At 38.5% G+C, this 26,087-nt stretch overlaps 1 protein-coding gene across 11 annotated transcripts in view; it reads right to left on the bottom strand.

The window, feature by feature from the left end:
• PLCB4 (phospholipase C beta 4) overlaps positions 1-26,087 on the bottom strand; it is a 199,978-nt gene that overhangs the window by 76,634 nt on the left and 97,257 nt on the right. For 4 of the 11 annotated variants that reach the window (XM_026845082.1, XM_026845083.1, XM_026845084.1 and 1 more), the window contains 6 exons: positions 18,833-18,933; positions 14,698-14,778; positions 14,326-14,385; positions 12,868-13,011; positions 3,602-3,681; positions 2,995-3,048 (listed from right to left, as the gene is read on the bottom strand). In XM_026845082.1, the coding sequence (XP_026700883.1) occupies positions 2,995-3,048; positions 3,602-3,681; positions 12,868-13,011; positions 14,326-14,385; positions 14,698-14,778; positions 18,833-18,916 (503 nt within the window). In that variant the 5' untranslated portion in view covers positions 18,917-18,933. Of the gene's footprint in view, positions 1-2,994; positions 3,049-3,601; positions 3,682-3,791; positions 3,903-12,867; positions 13,012-14,325; positions 14,386-14,697; positions 14,779-18,832; positions 18,934-21,970; positions 22,458-26,087 lie in introns of those variants that run through there. The other 7 variants (XM_026845086.1, XM_026845088.1, XM_026845089.1 and 4 more) reach the window with 4 other exon arrangements.

Raw genomic sequence — 26,087 nt, 5'->3', positions numbered from 1 at the left:
AGTGTTTTTCTGCACTTGTGTGTAAAAATGAAACACAGGTGATCTTCTGATACATATCCCTATAGCTTAACAGATCTGCAGGGTATTCTGTTTCTGCGAGAATAACCTTCTTATCTGTATCCTCAGAGATACAGCAATTGCTGCAGGAGTCCCGGAGCAGCAGGAGGAGGGGGAGGTTTGACAAAGCAGGGCTGACTAGATAGAACTGTATTTAAAAACAGGGATACGGGAAGAGCTGACCATACCAATCTGGAGGTCAGTTGAAGGGGAAGCATCAGTGGTTTAAACCAGCAGAGTTACTGAGGGGAGGTTTGGGTAAGCAACGTGAACCTTGGTGCACCTTCTATAGCAGAGCCATTCTGCCCACATTTCCCAGTACTTCCTGGCTTGTCTTCCTCATACACACATCCTTCTTCTGCATCTACCTCCTTCTGTTCCCTCTCCTGTCTCTCCATGCTCCTCCTCTGCACTAAGTCTCTGTGGGAGGAGGGGGGAAGCAGTGAAGTTCCCTACATCCCAGGCTGCCCAGTGCTGAGACACCTGCATGCCTGTGTCCCACTTGGTAAGCAGCTGTTTCTGGATCAAGTTAATCTCACAATGTTGCCGTCTTCCATCAGGGATCTCAATCACCACCTTTTCCAAAATAGGTCTACACAGCAGACAGATTTTATTTTTTTTTTCCCCCTGCATTTGGGCCCCAACAACCCCATGCACCACTACAGGCTTGGGGAGGAGTGGCTGGAGAGCTGTGTGGAAGAAAAGGATCTGGGGGTTCTAACAGAAGCAGCTGAACACGAGCCAGCAGTATGCCCAGGTGGCCAAGAAAGCCAATGGCATCCTGGCTTGAATTAGAAATAGTGTGGCCAGCAGAAGTAGGGAGGTGATAGTCCCCTGTACTCTGCATTGGTGAGGCCACACCTTGAGTATTGTGTCCAGTTTTGGGCATCTCAATACAAGAGAGATATGCAGGTGCTGGAGTGAGTGCAGAGGTGGGCAACGAAGCTGGTGAAGGGCCTGGAGAATAAATCCTGTGAAGAGTGATTGAAGGAGCTGGGACTGTTCATTTTGAGGAAGAGAAGGCTGAGGGGAGACCTCATCACTCTCTACAGCTACCTGAAAGGACATTATAGAGAGGTTGGTGCTGGTCAATTCTCACAGGTAATTAGCAATAGAACCAGAGGGAACGGCTTTAAACTGCAACAGGGGAGGTTCAGATGGACATTAAGAAAAAATTTTTCACAGAAAGAGTGGTCAGATAGTGGAATGGGCTGCCCAGAGAGGGGGTGGAGTCACCATCCCTGGATGTGTTTAAGGGTCGTTTGGATGAGATGTTGGGGAATATGGTGTAAGGGAGAACTTTGTAGAGTAGGGCTGGTGGTTGGACTCGATGATCCCAAGGGTCTTTTCCAACCTGAATGATTCTGTGATTCTCCTCTACAACTTTTCTCCAGCTTCTCACTGTCCTAGTCCTTTCAGCAAGTGATACAGTGCTTCCCGGATAATCCCCAAAGAGTTGCCACATTTCACCCACACCAACATAGCGTGTTCCTTGGATCATCCAGGTGTAAAGAAAATTCAGCTTCCCTCTGCACAGCATGGGACAGTAGATCCTTTACAAATTTATAAGCAAACTACTTTGCAATAAATTAAGCTGCTGGCAAATGATTTATGTCAACCTGGAAATAGTACAGATTTTAATTTAAAGATTTAATACACTGGAACCAGTGGACTGGACTCTCTTCAACAATACGCAAGCTTGTCTGCATATACAAATCAGTGTGCTGTAGCACAACAAAGAGAATTTATGCCTTGCTAAATGAAAGGTGAAGTATCTCAAGGCAGAAAGTTTTAGACAAGCTAGTGCATTATAAATTCATACTGAGGAATAAAGCTCTATATTCAAACACAGGCATAAAGAGCTAAAGTCTCGAGAATGAATTTGCCACTGTAGTATTGTTCCCCCATGGTTACCCTTCAGTTGATGATATTCCTCATGGGACTTCTACACAGAAGGTGCCTCATGGCAGTTTAGTCAAGTTTGAGAAATAAGCAGGGACTCTGTCAATGTGAAAGCTGAAAGATTAACACACTGAAACAGCCTTAACACTTGTCAAGGAGTCACTTGAACCATGAAACTAAAGAAACCCAGAAGGCAACATAGCAGGCCCTTTGTCTTTTTTCAGATTCTATAGATGCAAAATCAAATCTTTCTCCCTTGAAAAAAAATATTCTGTGAGGTTTATTGTACAAAGTCATCCTCCTTGCTCCCTTCTGTGAGTTTCTATTTGCATGCCCCAAAAGTGTGGTTTTCACATACTGCATGAAGAGGAAAGAAGGTCAATGTATCAGCAAGAATTAATTTCCAGAGCAGGAGGGGTGAAAATTATAGTCTAGCCAGAGAGGACTGAAATAAGTAACTTGTAATAGTACAGAAAAAAAATACACTATACTACTTTTCTGTTACTGACAACAACTAACAAAATGATTTATTTACCATGTGTAGAAAACAAAATATTATCCTGGGGGTTCCCATAAAAGCAGAATTAATTTTGGCAGAGCTATATCTGTCTCTTTTACATGGAACTACGTTTTAAAATGTACCTCTTTGCCCTCTACTTAACCAGCCTGCAAGCTTTTATGGTTCTTTGGCTAAGTATTTTATTAAGTTTTACAACTGAAAAACCCACCCCAGAGTTTGAGGAGTTTAAAGCTGAGAAAACTGATGCTCTTAGCTCTAAGTGACTTTGAAAACTATTAGATGCACTCTTATCTTCATTACAATGGACTAAGAAAAAAACCTGCTAGGCTGATAACAAGTCCTGCCTAATTTACCAAGGAGGTAGGGAACTCAGCTAAGTATGTCTAGTTCTGTACTTATTTTTACATATATATCAATAATACAATTGATATTATATTTCAGTATTAAGCTACAAAATTTTATTAATGGTATACAACCAGTACCTGATAAAAACTGGAACTCTCAGTTGTGCTTACCTCCGAACTGGAATTTTCCCATTTGTGTTTGTTAGAAAGGCCAGCTTCATCCAGCTGAAATTAAGGATGAAATATTTTTAAAACACTATTTATTGAAATTGGGATCTAGATACTTATATTTAGTTTAAGATTATAGTACAAAAAAATTAGTTGCTCTGTAATAAAAACATTTTTCTGTAAATTTTTAGTGCTCAAGGCAGAGCAGTTCTTTAACTCTAAAGGCAAAAAGTAGCCCAAAAGAATCAGTACATTAATTAACACAAATATGAACACAAGAAAGACTCATGGGGTTTTGTTTGCATATGCACCAATGAAAGAACAAGCCAGACAATAATTAAACCATACAATATCAACAAATCAAATTAACAGTTATAAATTCTCTTATAACTTTTCCTGGGCAGGTGCCAGATATAGACTCAAGACAACTTCTGGTCACAATGAAAGATAAACTTTAATTTAATACCATTTTCTTTATGGTGTTAAATCTTTTGTGATTGTAAATGTTGAACTCTGACAAACAAAATATATTTTTTTTTTTTAAATTCCAAGAAGGAAAATACAAAGACAGAAAAATAAAGGAGAAAGTGGAGGAAAGAAAGGAACTTACTGTTTCTTGAGACATGTCATTGGACTGACATTGTTAGCTCTAAAATTATGTATGATGGATCCAAGCCCTTCTACCCATTGCTGAAAAACACGAAAATACACAAACACCAAATTAGGAAAACTGAAAAAGCAGGAAAGCTTGTCTTGGGGGAAGGCTGCTCTTCCTTGCAGCTGTGGATAACGTTATTAACCTGAGTTGAGGAAAAAAACTGCTCACTTCACATCTTATAACAACATCATGGAAAAGTCCAGCCACATTTTACCCATTTTATCCTTCACTAACCAAAGTGATTGTGCTTTCCACGCTTCCAAGTGCTACATGTAGCATCAGTGGTGCTATTAGCAGAGCTTATTGCCAGCAAAGGCAAGTGGTCCATTGATTGATTTATTAAGCCTTCTATTTATAGCCTGTATAAACATATGCCTCCCTTTCAGTTGCGGCTGGCAATACTAGCTACTGCTAAGCGACATTATACAGTATCTGATGACATATTTAACTGGTTCAGTTTTAGAAAAGGAATGAAACAAAATATTAATAAGCTAGAGCAAGCCACAGGGAGGCACAACAATTGTTCTGTGACACTGACCTCATCTAACACCCCGTTACATGTTCAAATCCTGCTTGCTTTCATCCTTAAAAAGCAAAACGTTCCAGTAATCACTGGGATGACTTCCAGTCAACAGCAGCATTACAACACTTACTTACATAATTCCTTTTTATGGATCTATTTTTCTACTATAGCTTGGACCTAGACTTTGCAGGACTGTATAGAAAAAGCTTAAGGATTAGACCCTAACATGAACACTCATTGATTTCAGCAAGAATCCGAGTAGGATAAAGCTATAGGAAGAGAAAAAAAATGACAGTGCTACAAGCCAAGTTTGATCTCAATTACGGTATTGTAATGCTAGGATTACTCAACAGATAATTTACACTGGTGGAACTGAGAAGGGATTTGGTCCACTGCTTAACATTAGCCTTATGAATAAAGAAGCTTCTTGCTTCCGGCCAAATTCTGTGCATGCAGCTTGAACTGACTTGGGCAGAATCCAGAATTTGACACTTATAAATAGATGCAGATGAGTGTATTTTTCTTTTCATGAATGAGAGCTGTACATCTGCAAAACAGATGAAAAAAATCATCATTTATATAGGAGGAACACTAACATCTTTGGAAAACAGCATAAACAGCAGAGAGTAAATCCCTATGGGCTAAAACAAGGTCTAAGGGGTCAATTCAGCAGATAAACCCATTTAAGCAGACCCTTGCACTCATGACACATTACATGAACATCACAAATGTCTTTTTAAACAAGAAACTGTTAATCAGACTCCCTTAAAATAGACCTTATGAATCTATTTTGCTTTAGGAAAAGTAGCCATTTATTTATATTTAAAAATTGCTTTTTTAATTACCTCTTTAAGAAGTACTACGTAAAATATTTATACACATAAGGTGTGTATCTAAGATTCATTTAAAATAGAAGTCTGACATGAGAAATGTTAGCATTTGGGTTCTTCTTAGGTGTGTTTTGTGCTCAAAAACAACCCACCAGTAACAGTCTGCCCTCCCATTTCTCTTTTTCCAGCCGCATGAATAAGATGACTCAGTAGTCATAGCATGGATGCACTGCCAAGAGATATAAAGCAAGGAAGGTTCATGGGGTGAGATAATATTATTTATTGGAACTGACATAACTGGAAGCCATTGACAGACTTAGGGAACACTTATCTTTTCCTACAAGTGTTCCCTCACTTAAGATGATATAGGAACTAGAGCTTGTGATAATTTCAGGATAAATGCCTGAATAAGTCTTACATGCATTTCAATCACTTAGAACTATCCAAATTCAACTATCATCATTCAACTATCATCAACTACCTATGGTTGGGTTTTTGTGGTTTGGTTTTGTTTGGGCTTTTTAAACAGTAAAATGTTACATTACTGCTGTATTAACATCGTCACAGCTATACAAAAACTCATCCTCATGTGATCTGGATTAGTCTCTAGTGCCTTAAAAGCTCCTCAACCTTTCAACACTGACCCACACAGTAAAACGGCATATGCACTACAAACAAAAAATCCCTTGCAAAATGCGTGTTGTATATAAGCTTCAGTCTTTCAAAACTCTCATTATTTTCTGCTAAAAAATGCCATTAGTGCAATATTGGCAATTTTCAATAGGAAATAAACCCACCGAGATACATTCCAATTTGAAGGCAATAGATTGCAACTATGCTAGATATAACAAAATCTAACATTTAAAAGTAAGGTTACCCAGCACTCAGTTCTGAAGTTACTCCTGTACATCAAGAACAGCAGTCAAAAAGGAACGTTGCTAGGGAAAAAAAAAAAAAGTATATAGAGAAATCAATACACTAACCACTTACTGAGTAATTTCTTTGCAGGAGATGTGCTGAAGATTCCAACTTTAGAGGACTCCCTAATCTTTTTTCAATGATAATGCCCTTTCCTGATAGAGATGCCAAATCAGGAACTGCATTCTTTTACACCAAAAGAGCACAGAACTACAGCCAAACACTGATAAGTCGCAAAAGCATCACACCTCTGCTGGCATCAAGCAAGGGAGTAACCTGAGTCTCTGCCCATCTATGAATCATCTTTATATTGGCATGATGTCCACTGGGCAAAACATGGCAGTTGGAGAGGCACATTTGTTCCACACCACACAGCTGCACTACAATGTAGCATCTGGCTGCTTGTACTTCAGTTTGGGGCTAAAGCAGTTTCTGGAGTGTTTCATCAGATATTCCCCACAGTTAACCAGCTGGCTCCAAATTAACTAGGAATAAGGGAGCTGAGGGAAAAAAAATGCTTCTGGCTTGCGAGCATACTATATAGAAGCATAATGACAGAAGATTAAAAAATGTCCTCATTCATAGATTAATACTCAGGCTTAGTGCAGCACATTCAAACTCTTTGACCTTCTGAGACGACACAGTCTCCAAACAACCACCATCTTCATAATCACTTTTAAGATGCTGTGATCCAGTGCACAGATATTCACAAAATACCCAAAGCCTGGATGCTCTGACAAATGTCAAGCTGGCAGTATATTGCTTTCCTGACAACAAACGATTCCTAGATTTAACGTACACTTGTCTGATGACCTTGTGGGAGGGATGAAAGAAGAGCTCAGATTTTTCTCATCTAACATGCTACAAAGAATATGGCAACAGCCTCGCTTGTATGCTATGACAGCACTCCTTATTTTACAGACAAAGCTGAAAGACCTGTAAACCTATATAAGTGAACAGGGATAAAGAACCTCAATTACCTTCTTTCACGATCAGCATTTCCAAACCACTACCTCTCCAAAGAAGGGAAATCCTATTACAAGATGAAATTCTGAAATGAGGTAGATCGGAAACACTTCACTTGGGTCATACAGAAAGCAGATTTACACAATGTTTTTGATAGAAACACAAGATAGAAATACGTACTGGTGCTAGTAAGAAATATTTTCTGATTTTCAAAATATAGCTCAGCACCTTTAATCTGTCAACGTGACTCCTAAATGGCTCTCTATATACCAAGAATTATTCCAGACTCATATAAAAAAAGGAATCTGGTCCCTGCTATCTAATCCTAGAGAAACAACAACCGTGAAAAGAAACAAAACCAGCCAAGTACACCTTAAACACAGACCCTTATGCTGACACAATCAAAGTACATTACAGGCTGGAATAAGCAGACTTTGTTGTTTTTCTGTAACAAGATCCAACATTGTCAAATTTCTCTATAAGGAGAAGGTGCAAGAATAATGTATCGAAGAAGCACTCTCTCAGCTTTGGCTGTAGTACTCAAACATTTCTGAGGCACTTAGTGACCTTGTGTTAGCTGGGGTTCATTGGAAACACCGGCAGCACACCGGCAGCACTGGCAGGGTACACAGATAAGTTTGACCTGTCAGCTCTCTTAGCCATCAACCTTTCATTTAGGAAGGTTAAAAAGGACAAAAATTATGACAGGCTAAAAATTACTGTAACCTCCAGCTCATGAAATTCTAGACAAAGTCATCCGTGGCTTATTTACAGATGAGGTCAGTATCATCCAGACCTCTTGAGATTTTACCTTTGCTTTTACAGCGCTGTCTCTCCTCGGTTGCACTCTAGTTAATTCAAGCATGGGGAAAGCTGGGGAGGCAAGGAGGCACTGCACTCTGATTTTGGTATTCAGTGCCTGCAACTGGCTGTCAGAAGCAAGGTCTGGCTAGCTTGAAGGGTGAGGAAACCCCAGGAGCCTAGAAGCATGTATCCCAAGGCTTCCCAAGAGAGCCATGGCCTGGCAGGATTGGATTGCCCAGCACTCTGCCCTCCTTCAGCGCTGCTAGGAACAGCAGATGTCCCTCTTCCCCAACGCAGATGGCTCACAAAGTCCTTTCTGTTCTATAAAAATTACCATACCCCTAAAATTAAGACAGCAAAAGCAAGGAGACCAGACTAGTGACGGTGGAAAACCTATTCCCTGCCTTGCAGGATGCTGCTGTGAAAATTCTGTTACAAAGATAAAAGGGACTCTTCCGACTTTGAAGTATTTCATCAGGAGAGATGAGGCTCACACACAGTCTGCATTAGGAATTTCCTGATGTGTTCTGACCGCTACCACCTTTCAAGTAAGCTTTCCGCCCCAGAGTGATTTGTCTAGCATTGGAGGGGTCTACTCTGAAAGAGGATGGAAAACTACCTTTGGCTGCTTTTGCGTACAAACTAAGACAAACATTGTGGAGCTTTACACAGTGAAATTGGCCTCCTGGCTATGGAGAACCAGGGCTGAAGTTTTCAATTTACAGATAATTCTGCAGTAGCGTAGCCAAGAAAGAACATGAGAAATCAGAAAAGCAAGCAGCTTGAAAGCACAGACACTTAACTGCAGGCTGGCTAGGATATGAAGATTTCTCTAGAGAACATGGAATTACATACTTGGCACAGGGCTACTGGAACATGTAAAGTAGCAGTCATATATTTAAGACAGTCATAGTTTAGAAATGTCTATCACATAGGCTATGAGACATAAGCTGTATACTAACATAATGGGACACAGAGAACAGCAGTGAACTTCAAGTTCTGTTCAAGTATGTTCCACAGGTTTCTTGGAAAGTTTTGCTTTGAAACATCAAAAAAAGCCAAAGCCATTGGAAAACAGAACTTTTCTGTAATGTGACTGTAGCATATTTCTGTGGGAGACTTCTGCTACCTTCTAGTTGCCCTCCTTTGTGCAACTATTTGGGCAACTACTTAATAGTTTGCTTTATGGGGAAAAAAAAAATAAATAAAAATCAGGGTCAGAACTGAAACTGAGCTTTTTTGTAAGTCCAAAAGAGCCATTTAGTAGAAACAGAAACAAAAATGATCAGCCTGAAGTGCTTCATCTTAGCAAAAACATGGTGGTCCATGTAAACATTTTAAACAAATAAATTTAAAAGTGGAAAATACCATCTCAACTTTTCAGTTGGAAAGTTTAAGAATGTCAAAACTAAGTGCTTTCAACTGCAGGCACCTTCAATCTTATTAGCTGTATGATAAAGCTTGCATTTTACCCTTATGTTGTTTGTCAGCACATGAGTAATAAAGCATTTCAGCATGTGCTATTCGTTCTGGTGCCTCACAGGTTAGCCATCAATGTGTGATTCACTGTCTCAGTGAGTAACACACCTGCAGAAAATATCTACTTTCTACCAAAACCAGCTATGCTAGTGTAAGAGGTTACTCCACCCTGTCTCTCCTGTGGCTGCTCCCATCCCTACCTGCTGCCAGAGGAATGGTGTGCAACAGCACTTCCCAGAGCCACGTTATCTTAAACACTGGTGTGAGCTTTGTCCCTACATCAGTGACATAAGCTTAGTGCTATGGCTCTTCCTTGAAGTGAATCAGGAGTGTTCACAAAGTCTTCTGCCAGAAGGGCAGTGGGAACAGCAGTTTCTGGCAGAAGGGCAAAAACTCTCAGCTGGAGAGATGGTCCTTCCCAATAACACTGCTGGGTCTGGGAAAGAACAACTGTTATGGCATGTAAAAAGAGCTGACAATTTAGGTTAATCTTTTAAATTAAACTCCTTAATGTATTGCCAAAGTGGATGAACAAAGATGACAAGAAATCCAGATTTTGCGCTGCTAAACTACGACAGCTTTATTGGATTTATGCCAACATCAGATAGGAACCTACATGCCATGTGCTAAGGCCTCACATGAGCACTACATCACTTCTGCACTAAGGAAATTTGCCCCCAAATACTCAGTGGCCTTTTCAAATGTCCTAGACTGAGGAAAGCAGATTATCAGATTACTAGGTCACAGAAAGTCCATCTAGAAAGTAAAAAAAGAGAAAAATACACAGATACGCTCACACCTCTAATGTGTGTGGTTTAATTTTAGCTCGCAGTAATTTATATAACCTGATTTAATCAGAATTCCAAACATTAGGTTTTAAATTCCACCTTTTACAGTCACTCTACTGCCACAGTGGAGTTGCTTTAGAAGTGGACCATGACAGCTGCTTGCAATCAGAGACAGAGTACACTCTATTTTCTGGTTGTTTTAAGAGTGGAAACAAAAACCAATTTCTCAGCTGAAAACACCAATAAAATTTAAGTAGATAGAATGTAAATACCAGAGTTGGAGCTTGGAGACAAGTGGGGAGATAATAAACATACTCTTGTTGTTGGAATAGCTATACTTGGAGCTCAGCGATCACTTCACCAGATCTGCTGAGCACATCGCCACAAGAGGCAGAGAAATGTGGGGCTGCCCCAGTGCAGAGATGATGACAGATTACAGCCTGTGAGGAGCCCTGCCAGGAGAGGAGGGTTCACCACTAACCCACAGTGGGCAGCAGCTCTGTGCATGCCTCATTGCCACAGCTGGGGCACCCCTAAAGGACTGCCCCCACACTCTGCCCCCCCTCCCTGTCCTGTGGGGCCTGGCAGAATCTGCTTCCCACCAATACCACTCCTTACATGGGTAGTAGCCTCAAGAAGCCAGGAACTTGTATTAATTTTCTTCTTTGTCATGGTTACTCAGTTCCATTACAACTCAGCTTTCAGTGAGTAACCATTACTTCTTTTCCAATCGTAAGTTGTTATCAACAGAAGCAGAGTACCTTTTTGCCCTCTTTCTGGACAGAAAGGTTCTGGGCTTTTGTATTTGGATCTGCCACTAAACTCCCTTGTTTTAAAGTATCCCAATCAGGTGCCAACAAAATACTGACCTGGGTTTATCTGAGGAAGGGACAAAAGATCTACAGCAAGTAACATTCGTCTTCCTCACAGCAATGGGGGGGAACAGCAGAAACCACTATAGATGCATCCCTTACATATATCGGCTGCTTAAACTACAGTCATTGCCTTTTCTTCTCTTCAAACTTGCCTCTGCCATTTCACAAGTGGGGCTTACTCTTGAACATAGATTAAATCAAGGCCTATTTTAAACTGCAGTTAGCAGCTGCATAGCTACTTAATACCACACAACGACTCACTTCTTCTAGAGAAGATTTACTATGTCCCAGAAAAAAAGATGTCTTCTCATGAACAAAACAGGAAGAATTAAGCAGGAACACCTCCATGAGCAGACAACTCCCAGAAAATTTTATTTTAGCACAGAAGTATAGCAGCAAGTTGATGTACTTAGAAAGGCCAAATTACTTCCCTTATGCCCATATCCCCAGTGAAAGCAACTTTGAAAGCTCTACACTGTGTTTGGTTTGATCTACTTTACCCTCTTCCTTGTGCCTCAAACATATATCAGGTGGATCACCACTGTTGACAAGTTCTGGATATATATTTTGGTGGGAAAACTCCCAAACATAGGACTCTCGCATATATGGCCCTCTCAGAGCCTACCCACAAGCTGGCTGAAGCATAACACACCATTTTGGGTAAACATCTTGGTGATTAATGAAGCAGTAGATCTTGTAGACAGTATAATCAGCTCACCTGTTGTGACAGTCTATGTAACTGGCCAACATACTCCTCACAAACCAATTAATCTAATAGAATTTATTGAGATTTAATGTGGCTAAGAAACTTAATTCCAACTTTCTGTTTTCAGAACAAATCAGAGACGCCATTGGGTTAAATGCAAAAATGAATGCTGCCAGCACATCCTTTTCTTTGCTTCTTAAATGTTTTCAAAACATAACTGTGGCATGATATTTCACTGAAAGTCTGATGAAAACACACATAGTAAAATCAATTCAGTGTACCCATGTAAGCTAGACAAGTATTTCTCCTATCATGAAGTTTACTCAGTACTGCCAGTGTTTAATGAGGTATGGATCCAAGGCAATGAAAAAATCAACCAGGTCTGCCAAGGGATTTAGTGATGCTGTATTCACCGAACAGATATTCGGCTTTAAAGGAGGGGGTTTAGCTGCTACTGATTGCTATTCAATGTTTCTCACAGGTAAAACAGATTATACTACATCATAAGTACACACAATCAGAAAAGAAAAGCAAAAACATAGGTACTTTTAAAATCCCTTGAACTTAAGCTAGTAGTGTACTATCAGTACTCTGGATCAAGTTTCTCAGAGCAGTTTATAGTAGACAGATCAAGTACCAGGCCTTGGTGGAGCCAAAGAACTTGTATTGTGAACTGCAATCTTAAGCTCTCAGGAAAGATGATGTATAAAAAAGCACCATTGTTTTCTTAAGACTGTTCCGTGTCAACGGGAAACAGAAAAGAACCTGAGTACACTGGAATCCCCTTAATTGTAGAGATTTTTATTTCCTGCCTTTCTTTTTTTCAAATAATATGAACCACACAATCCAATTAGGTTATCGCTGAACAAAATTTTGGAGGGCTGAGCTCTACGCACCACAAAAATGAAAGTAATTGCACTTCCCTTCAGTATCCCTGTGTGTGACAGATCCACTGCATAACTGTCACACAGTCTGCCATACCAGCCCCACACAGAGACAACTAAACAGCTAAGGGAATGCTGTGTCCCATATTTAATGTTCTCTGTGTCTACTTCTGATAAACCACTGTGCATGCAGAGGCTGACAAAGTCACTATTTCCTTTCACCATGGCACGCAGACATGTTACAGAATGCTCCAAATGGAAGTTTGCTGTCCTTTTGCAGAGTGTGGCAGCAGACATTAGAACAGGTATTTCAGACAGACAAGCAGCCTGACTTACTCCGGAAAAACAACCAAGTACTGCTAAGGAGCTCTCCTTTTTTTCCTTTTTTTTTTTTTTTTTGTTTTTTTTTTGTTTAACTCCCACACACTGTTTAATTGTGAAATACCTTGGCTATTTCTGTGTTTTCCGCTACCATGAAAGTGAAGCTGATGTTCACCAGATCTGTGCCACTGCAAACGCACACTATCCGTCCTTCCAACTCATTTTCTGATTTTCCAACAGCCTCAAGTGCAGTTAGTATTTTGGGATCCTGTTAAACAGAATAAATAACTTGTTATATTCACAATACTTTTGTTATGATACAGCTGCATTGGCAACCTCATATATATTAACACCTTTAAATCTTTGTCAATCATCTAAAATAAGTACTTTCACTTAGAATTACTGTGTGTAAACCTGGAAAACAATATATTCTAACAATTAGGAACATGATCATGAGAACTCAGACGTAAATGAAGTATTTTAAATATAGAGAGTTAAATTAGAAATTACATATATTTTCATCACAAAAAAAGAAAAATTAGTCACTCCAAGGACTGGAAATAGAGGAACAGTACTAATCTCTAAGTAAATTATTCCAATCTAGTTAAGTGCATAGTTATTGGGAGTTATGATCTGTGTGACTTTTTGGCTGCTTCTTAACGACACGTTGTGCAAGCTGGTATCTCTGCTGAGAGCTATAGATTTAATGGGCATAAAGAGCAAATTACCTATGTAAAGAGAGAGGTGAAGTCTGAGGCATATCGGTATGGTTGTCAGCACATGAAACATGGGGTTGTCTGCACTACCACTTCTCATGCCCTTTCTCTATGGGGGAAAGATTTTAGTCTATGGATTCCCAAGAGAACTACTAAGAGATAGTTATCTGCAGTTAACACAGAAACACTTGACACATGAAAGTGGAAATGCAGACGTGTTAACGGGTATCTTGCTTCACAACAAATTTAACTAGAGGCCTGGAGGAGGGAGGCCCACACATCACTTCAGAAAATGCTATGTATTCCTTCTGAAGAACACCACTGAAACTACTTCCAAAGTTTTGGGTTTCTCCAGAACTCCTAAGCTAGTACTTCTGTTGATATTCTTCAAAATGGCAGACAGTGACCAGCTGCCCTCTCTGACCACCTAACTGTACAAAGAGGGACACAAAAAAAACTTTCTACGTTTTATGTCAATAGATCAAGAAGATACAACAAATTTTAAACAGATGGGAACAAATTTTGGAATATGAAACATTTTCTTCCAGATCCCTAAAAGAAGTATCACAGTACACTGTTACAAAATAATTGAAAACTCCTAATACATGCTCTTAATGTCTCTTCTTCAGCTTTTACCACATTTGGAAAGATGAGCACTGTACTACATCAGCAAGACCAGATGACAGAACCTTCCCACTGTAATCACACCAAATTACTTGACTTTAAAACTTAAAATTTTAGACTGTGATTGCAAAATAAAAGCTGCATTGCTGGTATTTTTTAAAGAAATGAGCTGCATTCTGCATTTCACCTTCAGTTTAAATATTCTTTGTTTAAATGAAGGGTATAAACCAACTATAGAGTACCTTTGGTACAGCTCCAAAACGAACACTGTTGATCAGGGAGCATTCTAATACCTGTCCTTCCTGAAATGGCAAAAAGAAAAAAAGGTACAAGTTCAAAGGTCTGTTGACACATGGCTCCATTAGGAATTGCAGGAAGAAGAAACAATGAAGCTTATTTGCAAACACTGTTAATTTAACACTAAACAGTATATTTCCCTTTTATATCAGTTAATTCCCTCCTAAATATTTCACTTCTGTCAATCCTAAAAGAATGGAGCAAAGACTAGTTTTGTAACTAAACTAACATAATATTTTAGATTTTTAAAAACTAGTCAGAATATAAACCAAGTTCAATAATATCTAATATGTAGTCCTGACATAATTGTAATATACCTTTCCTTCACTTTTCCAGCTCAGAAAAAAGCCAAATTCATCCACTTGGAAGAGACAGCTGCTTTCAAAGACAAAAGATTCCTATAGAAAAGAAAATACAGACCATTATTTTAGTTAGTTTGACAAATGTCATAATTTATTGTTCAAAAATAAAAGATTGTTACATTTCTCCCCAATTATCTTCCTGGAGAATTTGCTATTCCCAAAACAATCAAAATGAAGGAGGCAGGCTTAAAAAAAAAGAAAAAAAAGAAAAAAAAGATCATTTTTAATGATTTATCTTTTTGCTGCCATTTGAGACATTGGGATGCACTTAATTAACATTTTCCTTGTCCTTTGCAGCTATGAAAATTTGTTTTGTTTAATAAAAGCAGTGATTCTTACCTAATCAAAACCTTTAATGAAATAGAACTGAAAATTAAATGCTTCAAACTATGTAAAGATTAAAAATATGTAACTTGCCAATACTACCTTCAGGACCAAATGACCACATTTCATTTTTACGTTCAGAATTTAGGAAGCACTTTTCTGTTAAATTGTGACAGTATACATGCTGCGAGCATTTTGTAGCCAAGTGTATCTGGAAAGTAGAGTTTGAAGGATATTGATTTGTAAAGAAATCAGGAAAGAATGGCATAGCAAAGAGACTAGACAAGGGAAAAAAATCAGATTATCTGAATTAAAAAAGAAATTTCCTTCACACACCTCCAGCCTCAATTAACACATCATAAATTAAGCTAAAATGCAGGATAACACTGTGCAGAATCAATCACATTTTAAAGAAAAAAGAGGATCCAGGACTTCCTGACTTCCTTAATTGAAAACCAGCAAGCATGTGTGCAGGCTACTGCACTGCTTACTGTTTCAGAGATCAATGCTTTGTTCTGTGTTTAAAGGCTGAGGTGCCTTTCTGAAATGGCACATCCTCTCCTGTGCATATAGCGAGGGCAGAAAACACATGAATATACAAAACAGGACAATATGAATTTAGATAACAAAACCAGGTAAAAACTCCAATGCCCTCAATCCCTGGAGCATGCTGGTGAGTCACCAAGTCTGCCCAGGTCACTTTGTTCTCAGGGGGTTACTCTGGGCAGCCCCCCAGCCTGACCCACGATGCAGGACATCAACGGGCAGCCACTTGTGCCTTTTCAGCCTCTGACATGGAACAAGGGCATCGAGTGAGCTAAGGAATGGTCACATTCCAGTCAGGTCTTATCCTGACTTGACAGAGGGTGTGAGGGCAAACAAAATTGTGGATCCATGGTTGGGTAATGACCTTGAGCCCTCCTAGCTGGTCACAAGGTGATGTGGGGTTTGGGATAACTGCTCCTTTACCCTGGACACATTATTGAATGGTGTCTACCACTTCTGGACAATATTTTAGGTTCTCAGATGAGATTTACAGACTTAATGACTGACACACTGCAGTTCTCCATCCAAGTAGCAAACAACTATGTTAGTTTTACAGGCAAGGGAGCTGAGACAGAAAGTATAAAGTTGCTGCAGTTCGGTCTGAGCCAACACCACTATACATGAGTTTCCAGCATGCACTGCTCTGCCCATCTTTCTTCACCATAACTTTTATTTTCCTGCCTTCACCCTAGCACTCATCCCTCATGAAATCCACTTGTTGGCAGACACCTCAGATTTACTAGTTTTACAGCCCTTGGACTCTTGCTTCATATAAAAAAATGCAGCTAGCTACCAATCAAAATGAGTGTCTCTTGTGTTTCCCAGAAAGATTACTCACACAGTAAAAGGCAGGCAATTTTTTTGTCGTTTATTGTGTCCCCATCTATCAAAAAAGCTCTTGATGTACCAAAAATGTTGTTTGCACAAAGGTGTCTATGTAAACTGTACTCACGTTGATGATCCACCCCAACCTTGTCTCCATTCATCAAATTATTTTTTCTGCAATTTCTTGTCTTGTATGGCAAAAAAAGCACCAAGCATCAGACCATGTAGATGCAATATGACCAGAAAGATTCCTAATTATGTCTGATTTTTATTTCCCATATTCTGTTGGGAGAACCCTGTTCTAGACTCAGATTTTTTCAGCAGTCAAACACAATAATGTTTGGCTTAAAAATATATTTCCATAAATTTGTAATCCTTCCAGTTAAGGGACTCATCTATCAGCAAAAGATGGACCGAGACACTGCTCCACACGACAACGACCCAGATTTTTCTTGACACTCAATGAAACTTGAGCACAGAGATCTCTCATGCTGAACTAGAGCTGATCAGTCAACTCAGGCCCTGTACCAGGATTCCTGAGCCCTCGTTCTGCACTGGCCTGCTGTATCACCTTAGTTCACTTCCCACTTCCCTTTTCCCCAGCATGACCTTTTCTTTTAGGGTGGGGAATTAAGCACACAATTTCCATGAAAATTAGAAGCCCAGATCTGAAACATTTTTCTTGAAAATTGCGAAGCCTATAGTATAGGGACTGGATCTTGCTATGTTTGCACAGCATTTCTAAAACAAGGATCTCTCTCTTGGGTAAGCTATGTCATCACTACCACAATACAAATAAGTAATAGCCTACATATATCATAAATCTGATAATATCAGCCACACTATCAAGTGCTCACTGTTTGCAGGCTACAATTCTTAACTTCTGAGCTACTGTTTTTTTAATAGCCTTTGATGATTCCTGTAAAATTGCAGATAAAAATATACATTTAGTTACCTAAAAAGCCTTTTCATGTTTCCAAAAGAGTCTCCTTCAAGAAAACAAACCAGGCTTCCAACTGTACCAAAGCAAACTTTGAGTGAACTGTAGTAAAACTTGCAGCAAGCAATGCAGCTAGAGAATATCACATGGATGGACAACATTTTGCTCCACAGCTGGCAAGTAGGACCCCCTTTCTACAAGGTTTTGGAAGGCAGTAAATGGAGATGCAAGGAGCAAGACTTCTGATGATACCATCTCACTCCACATCTGCCCAGCACTAACTAGTCTTGCACAGGTGCCTGCAGGATACATTGACCTACAGCGCAAAGGCATTACTCCCCATCACTACATCAAGGACCCAAGTGCCTCACTGAGTATTCTTGATCTCACATCAGAATTTGAGCACTTAAACTCTTTTCTGTATCTGCCCATTCTCTGTTTCCCATCTAAGGTGCAAGAGAACAACCATGGGCCATACATCCTCACTTGGATCCTCACAGGCTGAGTTTCTGAAGCAATATTTGCTGAAGAAAAATAAAGCTTTTATGAACCTCCTTTCTAAGGAATTCAATGTTCACTAGTATCTTTTCAGTTTATCTGTCCCTGAAACTGGAAATACACGGTAAAACAACTATCCCTATCTTGGCAGGCCTCATGATAAAAAAATACCTTTTAGTTACATTTCAAAAGATAAGAGGAAAATACTAATATCCCTGAAGGCACTTACTGAGATACCTTCAACTTTTAGAGATTTCCTGTCCAAACAAGATTAAAAAACAGTTGCTGATAAAATTATTCTCACAGGCATATCAATGCTGAGTATAAGGTAAATGTCTCAGTTCACTTTATTTTGTCTCTCCATGCAAAATGGCCTGTTTTGCATTTCTCTAATAAATTTGGATTAAAGCACAGCTGAAAGCGGGATCATAGTAATCATATTTCAGATATGTTCAGAGTACAGGCTGATCTTCTAAAGTAGATAAAACCACTTCAGATCTCAAATGATGCATTTAAATCAGGATATAAATGCTTTATGTTCTCTTACTTTCCCTTGTGAGATCCAGGTCCTCAATTTCTATATAAAAAAAGACATATCCCCCCCTCCATTTGATAGATGTACAAAAAATGAAAGGATTCCCTTTGTTCAGTAATGTGCTTTATGAATAATCTGCAAAGATGAGAGCTTTATGCACATTACAGATGTTTTGATGCAAATCTCCCCTTCACTTCCTCAGGGCTTATTTCAAATCAGAGGGATTAAATATATTTTTTAAGTTATTTATTGTAAAAGCAAAAATCTGTATAGCAATAAAGTGTATTGATATTTCCTCCACCCACACATTTCTAGAGGTATATGAAAGTTTATTTGTGTACAATGAAAGCAAAACATGAAATACTCTGTAACATGTACATATTTAGAAGGGAATAGCAAATGAAATGCAACTGGCCTCTTACCTCTTCGTATCTATCAAACACAGCTCCATCTTGCATAAAGGAGGGAACTGGCTTCTGCCAGTTAAATTCATAAGGTTTTGCCATGATTATAGAAGAAAAACCTGAAATGGAATGAAAAAGCAGCGTTCAATTACTGCCTTTAAAAGGAGTATTTCAAAGTCTCAAGCAGGGAAAGAAAAGTTACTTCTAGCTTTTCCTTTCACACAGAAGTCTTAAGAAGTCACGGTGCATTTCCAAATCAAGAGTTTTCCTCATGAAAGTATTTTTGTTTCATAACTTTAAAATGAAAAACACTTGTAAAATGTGTGTCTGAACTTAATTATTTGAAAAAACACTTGCACTCTAACATTACTTTAGCTTAAATATCTGCTACATCACTTCTGGAGTATAATGAGGCTGGGATTAATGCAGCCCTAGGTGACACAGAATACCACAACCTGTAATATATGCGAGTGCTTCTTTTTTTAAGGAAAACGTCAGATCCTACATAAACAGATTATAATATATATATATATATATATATATATGTGTATGTATTTTTTAACATTCTAAGTTGAATACTACATAGGCAAAGCACATTTTCCCTTTGTGTTTTGTATTTCAAAATCTATTTATATTAAAACAAGTCCTGGGTATTTTCAGTGGTACTTTATATATAATTCAAGATATGGATAATATATAGGTCAAAATTCATAGGGAGTTTAGGGATATAGGGCATTAAATAAAATTAGCTAGTAGTATTGTGCATTTCTGCAAGTGTAGGAACATGAACAAAACTGTTAATTTAGAATATAATGCAGAAGTCATAACATATGGACCTTACAATAAAGACTAACAAATTATTCAGTATCCTTTCCAACACCTTGATGCCTTCTAGGTTACACTGCTTTACACCAGAAAATAGCCTAACTACCCACTCTGAAATACTGAAGTTCATTTTAGCTGAAGTGCATCTGCATTGTTCCTGCTTACTAATGCCATCTAGGACACATAGTATCTTGGTAATTCCTTTATACACTGGACCAGAAAGTCTTGCCTGAGAGGGAACACATCTGGCAGTAGCAAGATAAGACTGGCTCACAGATGTCAGCAAATCATTCTGTGAGTCGGTATATTGAGGATGAATATAGCACACAGTCACGACAGTCTGAGCTCAGACACTACTGCCTGTCTCGCAGGCGAACAGCACCTTACCCTGTTCTTGTCTGCTTGCCCTCACCCTCCTCTGACAACCGACAATGCCCACCTACTACTGACGCTCTAGTAGCACGGTACAGGGCTAAGTGTAACCAGTACAGCTCTTACTCCGTTACAGTGCAGGTACTCAGCCCAAGCAAAGTTTGTCTGAGACAAATAAAAAGCATACATAAAATTCAAGGGAGAGCATGACAGTCTGTGTAATCTATGCTATGCAAATCATCTTTGCAGTGTTCATATATGCCAAAACTGCAGAGCATACTAAAATATGACCAGTTAGGTAACAATACTTCAACAGTGTTCTTAGACAGAAAACTCTACTTTGACTAAACTTTAAACCCAGAACAGATGAAACTGTTTAAGAAAAAATTAAGAATGTTGCAGCATCCTCCTTCTCTCTTGTTTTCATTTGTATCAAAAATGTTATAACAAGAAAAGGAACAAGAACAAAAGAACTCAGAGGATACTGTTAAAAGACTCTGTCCAACATCAGCTTCCACAACTATTTTTGATAGTTTTCTACTCAAAAAAATATTCTTACTACTGAAAAAATGCAAAATACATTTTCATGCTTCCCATCTCTATCTCTTGCCTTTTTTTGGTCATTGATACAGAAATATTAAAAATACATATCACTTTTCCATAGCCTTAGGAATAAGATAGACAAATTCATTCTCTTTAACTATGAAAAAAATACAATTTGTCATTTTTATATATCACCATTAAGTCTTCACTTTTGTTGAAAATGGGATGAAAATTCAAAACAACATATCTGTACTCTCCAATTAAAAAAAAAAAAAGAGGCTAAACAATATCTAAGGCTACTTATCTGTACTTTTTTCCCCTGATTAAGAGATGCTTTGAACAAAATACAGGACAAGGAACTAGGGCCAAGAAGTGATCAGTTACATTTAGTATCTTAGCGAAAGCTCACTTTTCTTTTTGCCAGACTTGTGCTTTTTTTTCTGTAAAAGAGTAATAATACCTTCCTCATGAGGACCACGAGATATTTTGAGATCCTCTCAGGGAACATGCCAAATTATTGAATTTTTGTTGCTTTTTAAAAATACACTTACAATTTTAGGGTCTCTACCAGTTTAGATCAGCTCAGAGCTGCTTTCTGCTCATTCCACAGAGGAAGCTGTGTAATAAGACAGCCATCCCACTGCAGTAGCAGGATGGCATCTTGTTCTATACAGCTCACAGACTTCAAACAGTAGCTCAGTATAATCACAACACCTTGAAAACTTAGTGCTTGTTCTTAGAGCAAAGCTACAGTTCAGAAAGCTGTTTTCTGACTTCACAGGTTTTGTTAATGGCAAAGTTGAAACCAGAAACAACACCCCCACCCCCCACCCCCCACACAACAAATCCTTAAAAGTCTCACACCTGAAGTGATAAACACTCCATTTTTATGGCATATCGACCATTCCCATATCTGTTTAAATGACTTTTGCTGTCAGAATGTTCCCAAGAAGAAAAGTTACTTCAAATTCATGCAGCAATAACATGCTGCCAGCATGTGAAGTCCTTGTGGGAAAAGCAGATGCATTCTGTACAAAACATAAGAAATGTGATGACACTTCTAAGACTGTGAAGAGTACTCTTTCACAGTCCTTAGCCAATATAAATGGCCTTTACCCTTTTTTACTGACACTGAACCCCAGACAGACCCAGATTTAAAAACCTATAAGCTCTGCAACTGCTCTGAACTCCTGTGTAAGACAGGTCATAAGATTCCATCCAGCATTTGGCACTCTGAATCCTGGATGTAAAGAGTGCTTGAACAGACACTTATCTTTCAGAAAGACTAATTGCCGTAGCACTACAAACAAGCATTTTGTTACCAATTTGAACTTTGAGTTCATCATCTAATCACAGAAATACAGCTCCATAAAAAACCCTCCCTTACAGATATCTTCTCCTTGCCCGGGTACTCACACAGTATGATGAAGTTGTCTCATTACTTCATTGCTGATAAATTAAATAGATCGAGCTCTTCACGTTCTGCTGCAATGCACATTTTTCAAACCTGGGAGTCAGTCTGAGCCCTCTCCACTTTTCCATCTGCCTTTCTGAAGTGAGGGGTCTGGACCAGGACACAGTAGCCCAGCCCAGCCCTCTGCCATACAAACGAGAATTACAGTCGTCGTATTTGCATATCCTTGCATTTAGCTGCAAGAAAACATGCTTGATTGCTCATAATTTATCAAGCAATCAAGTTGTCTCCGGGACTCAAGCGCATTGTTATTTACCATCTTACCAATCTCTTCTCTAGCTCTGCTCTCTCACAGGTCAATACAGTTTACAGATGAACTGAGACAGATGAAGTGTGAGGGAAAGATGGCTTGAGTACATGTAGCAAGGAGTCAGATGAATTGTAACAAACAAGATTTTTGAGCCATATGCTTTGGCAGCTGTGCAGAAGGTGAAGAAAATTCTCCCTGCCTTTATAAAAAGCTCTTTTCAGTCCCTCACATTTCTTACACTCCTCTCAAAAATCCATTCTTCCATAACCCTGTTAGTTTTTAGGATCACCAAAATGAAATACAATACTTCCCTGTCACTCTTTGGACATCAGTTAATATTCATCAATTTTTAAGCTGTTCAAAGAAAGTGAAAAATAAAAACAACCCCACCCATCACCAAACCCAAACAAACATGACATTCTAACATTCATATGGTTGCAAATATGTGCATGCATATGCCCTCGCTATGATGAGAATTGAATTACTGTCTTTAAAGAAACTTTAAAAGAATGAAATGTGTGAAGATTCCACTAGGAGAGATAGAAGATTTAGGAACTAAATTTAAAGATAGTAAAATTTTAATTTTAAATCTTTTAAACAGCCTTTAAAATTAAACCCAAAATCTTCTCACTGATTTAGGGTTCTTAAAAGTACGAAACTGCCTCTGAAAAACTTTTGATCACAAAAGCAGAAAGAGCACTCATATAAAATACACCTCAAGACTTAATCAATGACCACAAGGGAGAAGTAGGTGAAGTCTCTCAAGTGCAGTAGTTAAATGCCTTATGAGTTATCTCCTTTTCATTCAACACCAATTTCTGCCTGAAGAAATTATTTGAATCACATCAAAAAAGCACCTTTTTATTCACCCAGAGTACCCAAAGAGCAAAGACACAAAATTAATCATAACAGCATTATTTAACACAAAATTCTTTCTCATTTTTGTAAGCTTGGCTGTATTAAATTAAATCTGGGGTGTAGGAACTATATATCCTGGGTTTTTTCATTCTTTGACCAAAAGAAGGACAAGGTGTGGCTGAACAGGAGGAGGAAGGGATTCTGTTAATACAAAGCAGACAAATGTTTGGGGAAAGAGGTGATAATCTAAACTAACCCACAGGGCTGACTAGCATGATGGATAGGATACTCCTTGGATCCCATAAACATCCTGTCAATGTTGAGACACTGTTGGAAAGGACAGCAGTATTCCTTAGAGCTGATCCCCCCAGTCTAAAACACAGTAATTCACAATTTCCGCAGATTGCTTAGCCCTGAATATTAGAACAATACTTGTGATTTTTTTTTAGTAATTATTATTTTTGTCTCTGGAATGAATCACTATTCGCTGTGTGAAAAGCGAGGAGCCTCCAGATTCTGTGTTTGCCATTTCACCACTTACCTCTTTGAATCACACCACCTAAACCTGTACCAGTTACTGCCTGTATGGGTTTCAAGGGTGAAGTATAAACACCCACAGAACACTATGCTGAGTTTAGCAATCTTGCCCAGGTATGTATATTTTTCTTACAGATACAAAGAAGCAATTTAAAAAAAAAAATCAAAATCTAATATATTTCCCACTCTTTTCCTCCTTGAAGCACACATCCTTCACTACCTCTTTGGTAAACAAGGTTCTTCATAACAAAGACACCTGGATCTACATCAGCTATAAATTTTTGGTTTGGTTTGGTTTTTTTATGGAGTTCATCCCATTCCAGAAAGTCTACCTGCAGCATTTTAGACTAGAGTGAGAAACTAGCTGTCCAAGGCTAAACAGGCAGTACAACACTGAAATTCTTATAGAAATGCCTCCTTCGTTTTTTAAAAAGGCTCTGAAATACTTTCATATTCAAATACTAAAATTGTTTTCAAGAGATTTACAGGAAGAAATTTCACATCTTCATACATTTACTCCTCAGCGTCAAATTTATTTGGCTGTAAATGTACCTGCATTACCATATGCAAAATGCAGAGACGGTGGGTTTTAAACACAAAATTTCAGTTTCTACACTAGAACTCAAAATTCAAAATAGGTTTTAAGAAAGTTTAGAAAATGAAAGCCACTACAGCGTGAGTCTTCTGTAAAAAGAAATGGTGAGAGCCACAATACTGAATTTCTGCAGTATCCATACTATACCATAAAGCAATTCCAAGATTTCACAGCTCTCCAGACTTCCATAGTCAAATTCTGCTGGGTTTGTTTTTTTTAAAAAAGAAATCTTTTTCAGCAAGTTACTTTTAAATGCATTGTTGCCAAAGCTAATGCACGCAACTTAAAACAGCTCTCTCCAAAACAAGGTCCAGAAGCAACCAAAGATACACAACAGAGCTCAGGCGCCTGAATGTGTATTGTGTAGTAATAGTCTCATTTCCATTTCGTCTCATTTTCCATTTCGTTTCAATTGCTGAAATGCATTGGCATGCAGGGGCAGCTATGAGGTTAGACTAAAACAAGAAGTGGCCTGTTCTTAACCAACCTCTTCTTCAGCATTTCACACAACTTCTGTGATGCTGCTCAATGCAGAGCTGTTTTAAACTAAGAAATTATCTGTTGCTGACAGCAGAAAACGATGATTGCTTATGCCATAGTGCTAAAAATGAGACAGTCTTGCCTTAACTTAAGGTCTGAACTGTGGTTCAGTCATCACGTCTGATGACAGCCATTATTTCTAACAAGTAGAATTCCCAGGGTTGACCATAGGACCCAAACATAATCTCCCTGCTTCCTTAGACGATTTTCTTTTTGTCCTAAGGCCTTCCTGATTTGTTAATATCTACAGGTTTTCCCAGCCTTCCCATTCATTCTAAAATTCTCATTATCTGCCACAAGTGTTTACCACCCATCCTTTTGGGGGGGAGGGGTTGGTGGGGGGTGGTCATTCCCCTTTCTGAGACACAAATGGTACGTAAAGAGTCATAATGGTTATAAATAAACTTATTCTGGTATGTTTGCAACAGTATAAGACTGTGTTCTGGCAATTAGAAATATATCCAATCAAGCCATTAAGAAAAGTTCCTCAGTCACATGTTTCACTCAGGTTTAATCCCTCACAAGCTCCTAAATTAATTGATTTAATGGGAGCCTGCCTATCAGAGACTGAGGCAAAAAATTAGGACTATATATCAGCTTGGTTTACCCAGTGCAGACCAACAATTTAACCCTGCACATACACACTAACCTCAAAAAAATCCTAAAACAAGTGTTTACAGTAGCATCAGGAATATTTCAGAAAAAAAGAACATTTCCAAATTCTCTAAGAGAACGGACTTCCACAGAAGTCACTGCAAACTCAAAGTTCATAAATTCTCAAATATAAATGTGAAACAACAGATATTATATATTCAATAAACTCAATGCAAGAAATAGACCATTTATTTCTTATGAATTATATAAATTTTTAAGTTGTAAAGAATAAAAAGTATGAATTATGGTCATAATGTTAAAAGACAACTTTATCTGGCTAATACTAACACAGAATCAGCAGAAAAATCCAATCTGATAAATGCTTATATGCAACGGAGTAACAACCAAATTCCACACCCCCACACCCACCCAAAGAAAAAACAAATCAACAACAGTAACAACAAAACCATCTCATTTTGTCACCTGCTCAAACACTAATCCTACTGATCATGTGGCCTCTTTCAATCAGTGGAGCTGAATCATCTGAACCTAAATTAAGCGCCTTTCTTTCAACTTTAAGGAGCCTAAATTTGATGGCATGAACATCACTCCACTGAAAAACAGAAAGATGATTAACCCATCTCATCCTCAGAAGAAATACTTGTAGTCCTGACAAGGCAAATTA

This window comes from Athene cunicularia (assembly GCF_003259725.1).
Source record: "Athene cunicularia isolate RWA chromosome 3 unlocalized genomic scaffold, athCun1 chr3_part1, whole genome shotgun sequence".
Classification (NCBI taxonomy): domain Eukaryota; kingdom Metazoa; phylum Chordata; class Aves; order Strigiformes; family Strigidae; genus Athene; species Athene cunicularia.
Note: the sequence above shows the minus strand (reverse complement) of the source record. Positions and strands in the feature narration are given on the sequence as shown.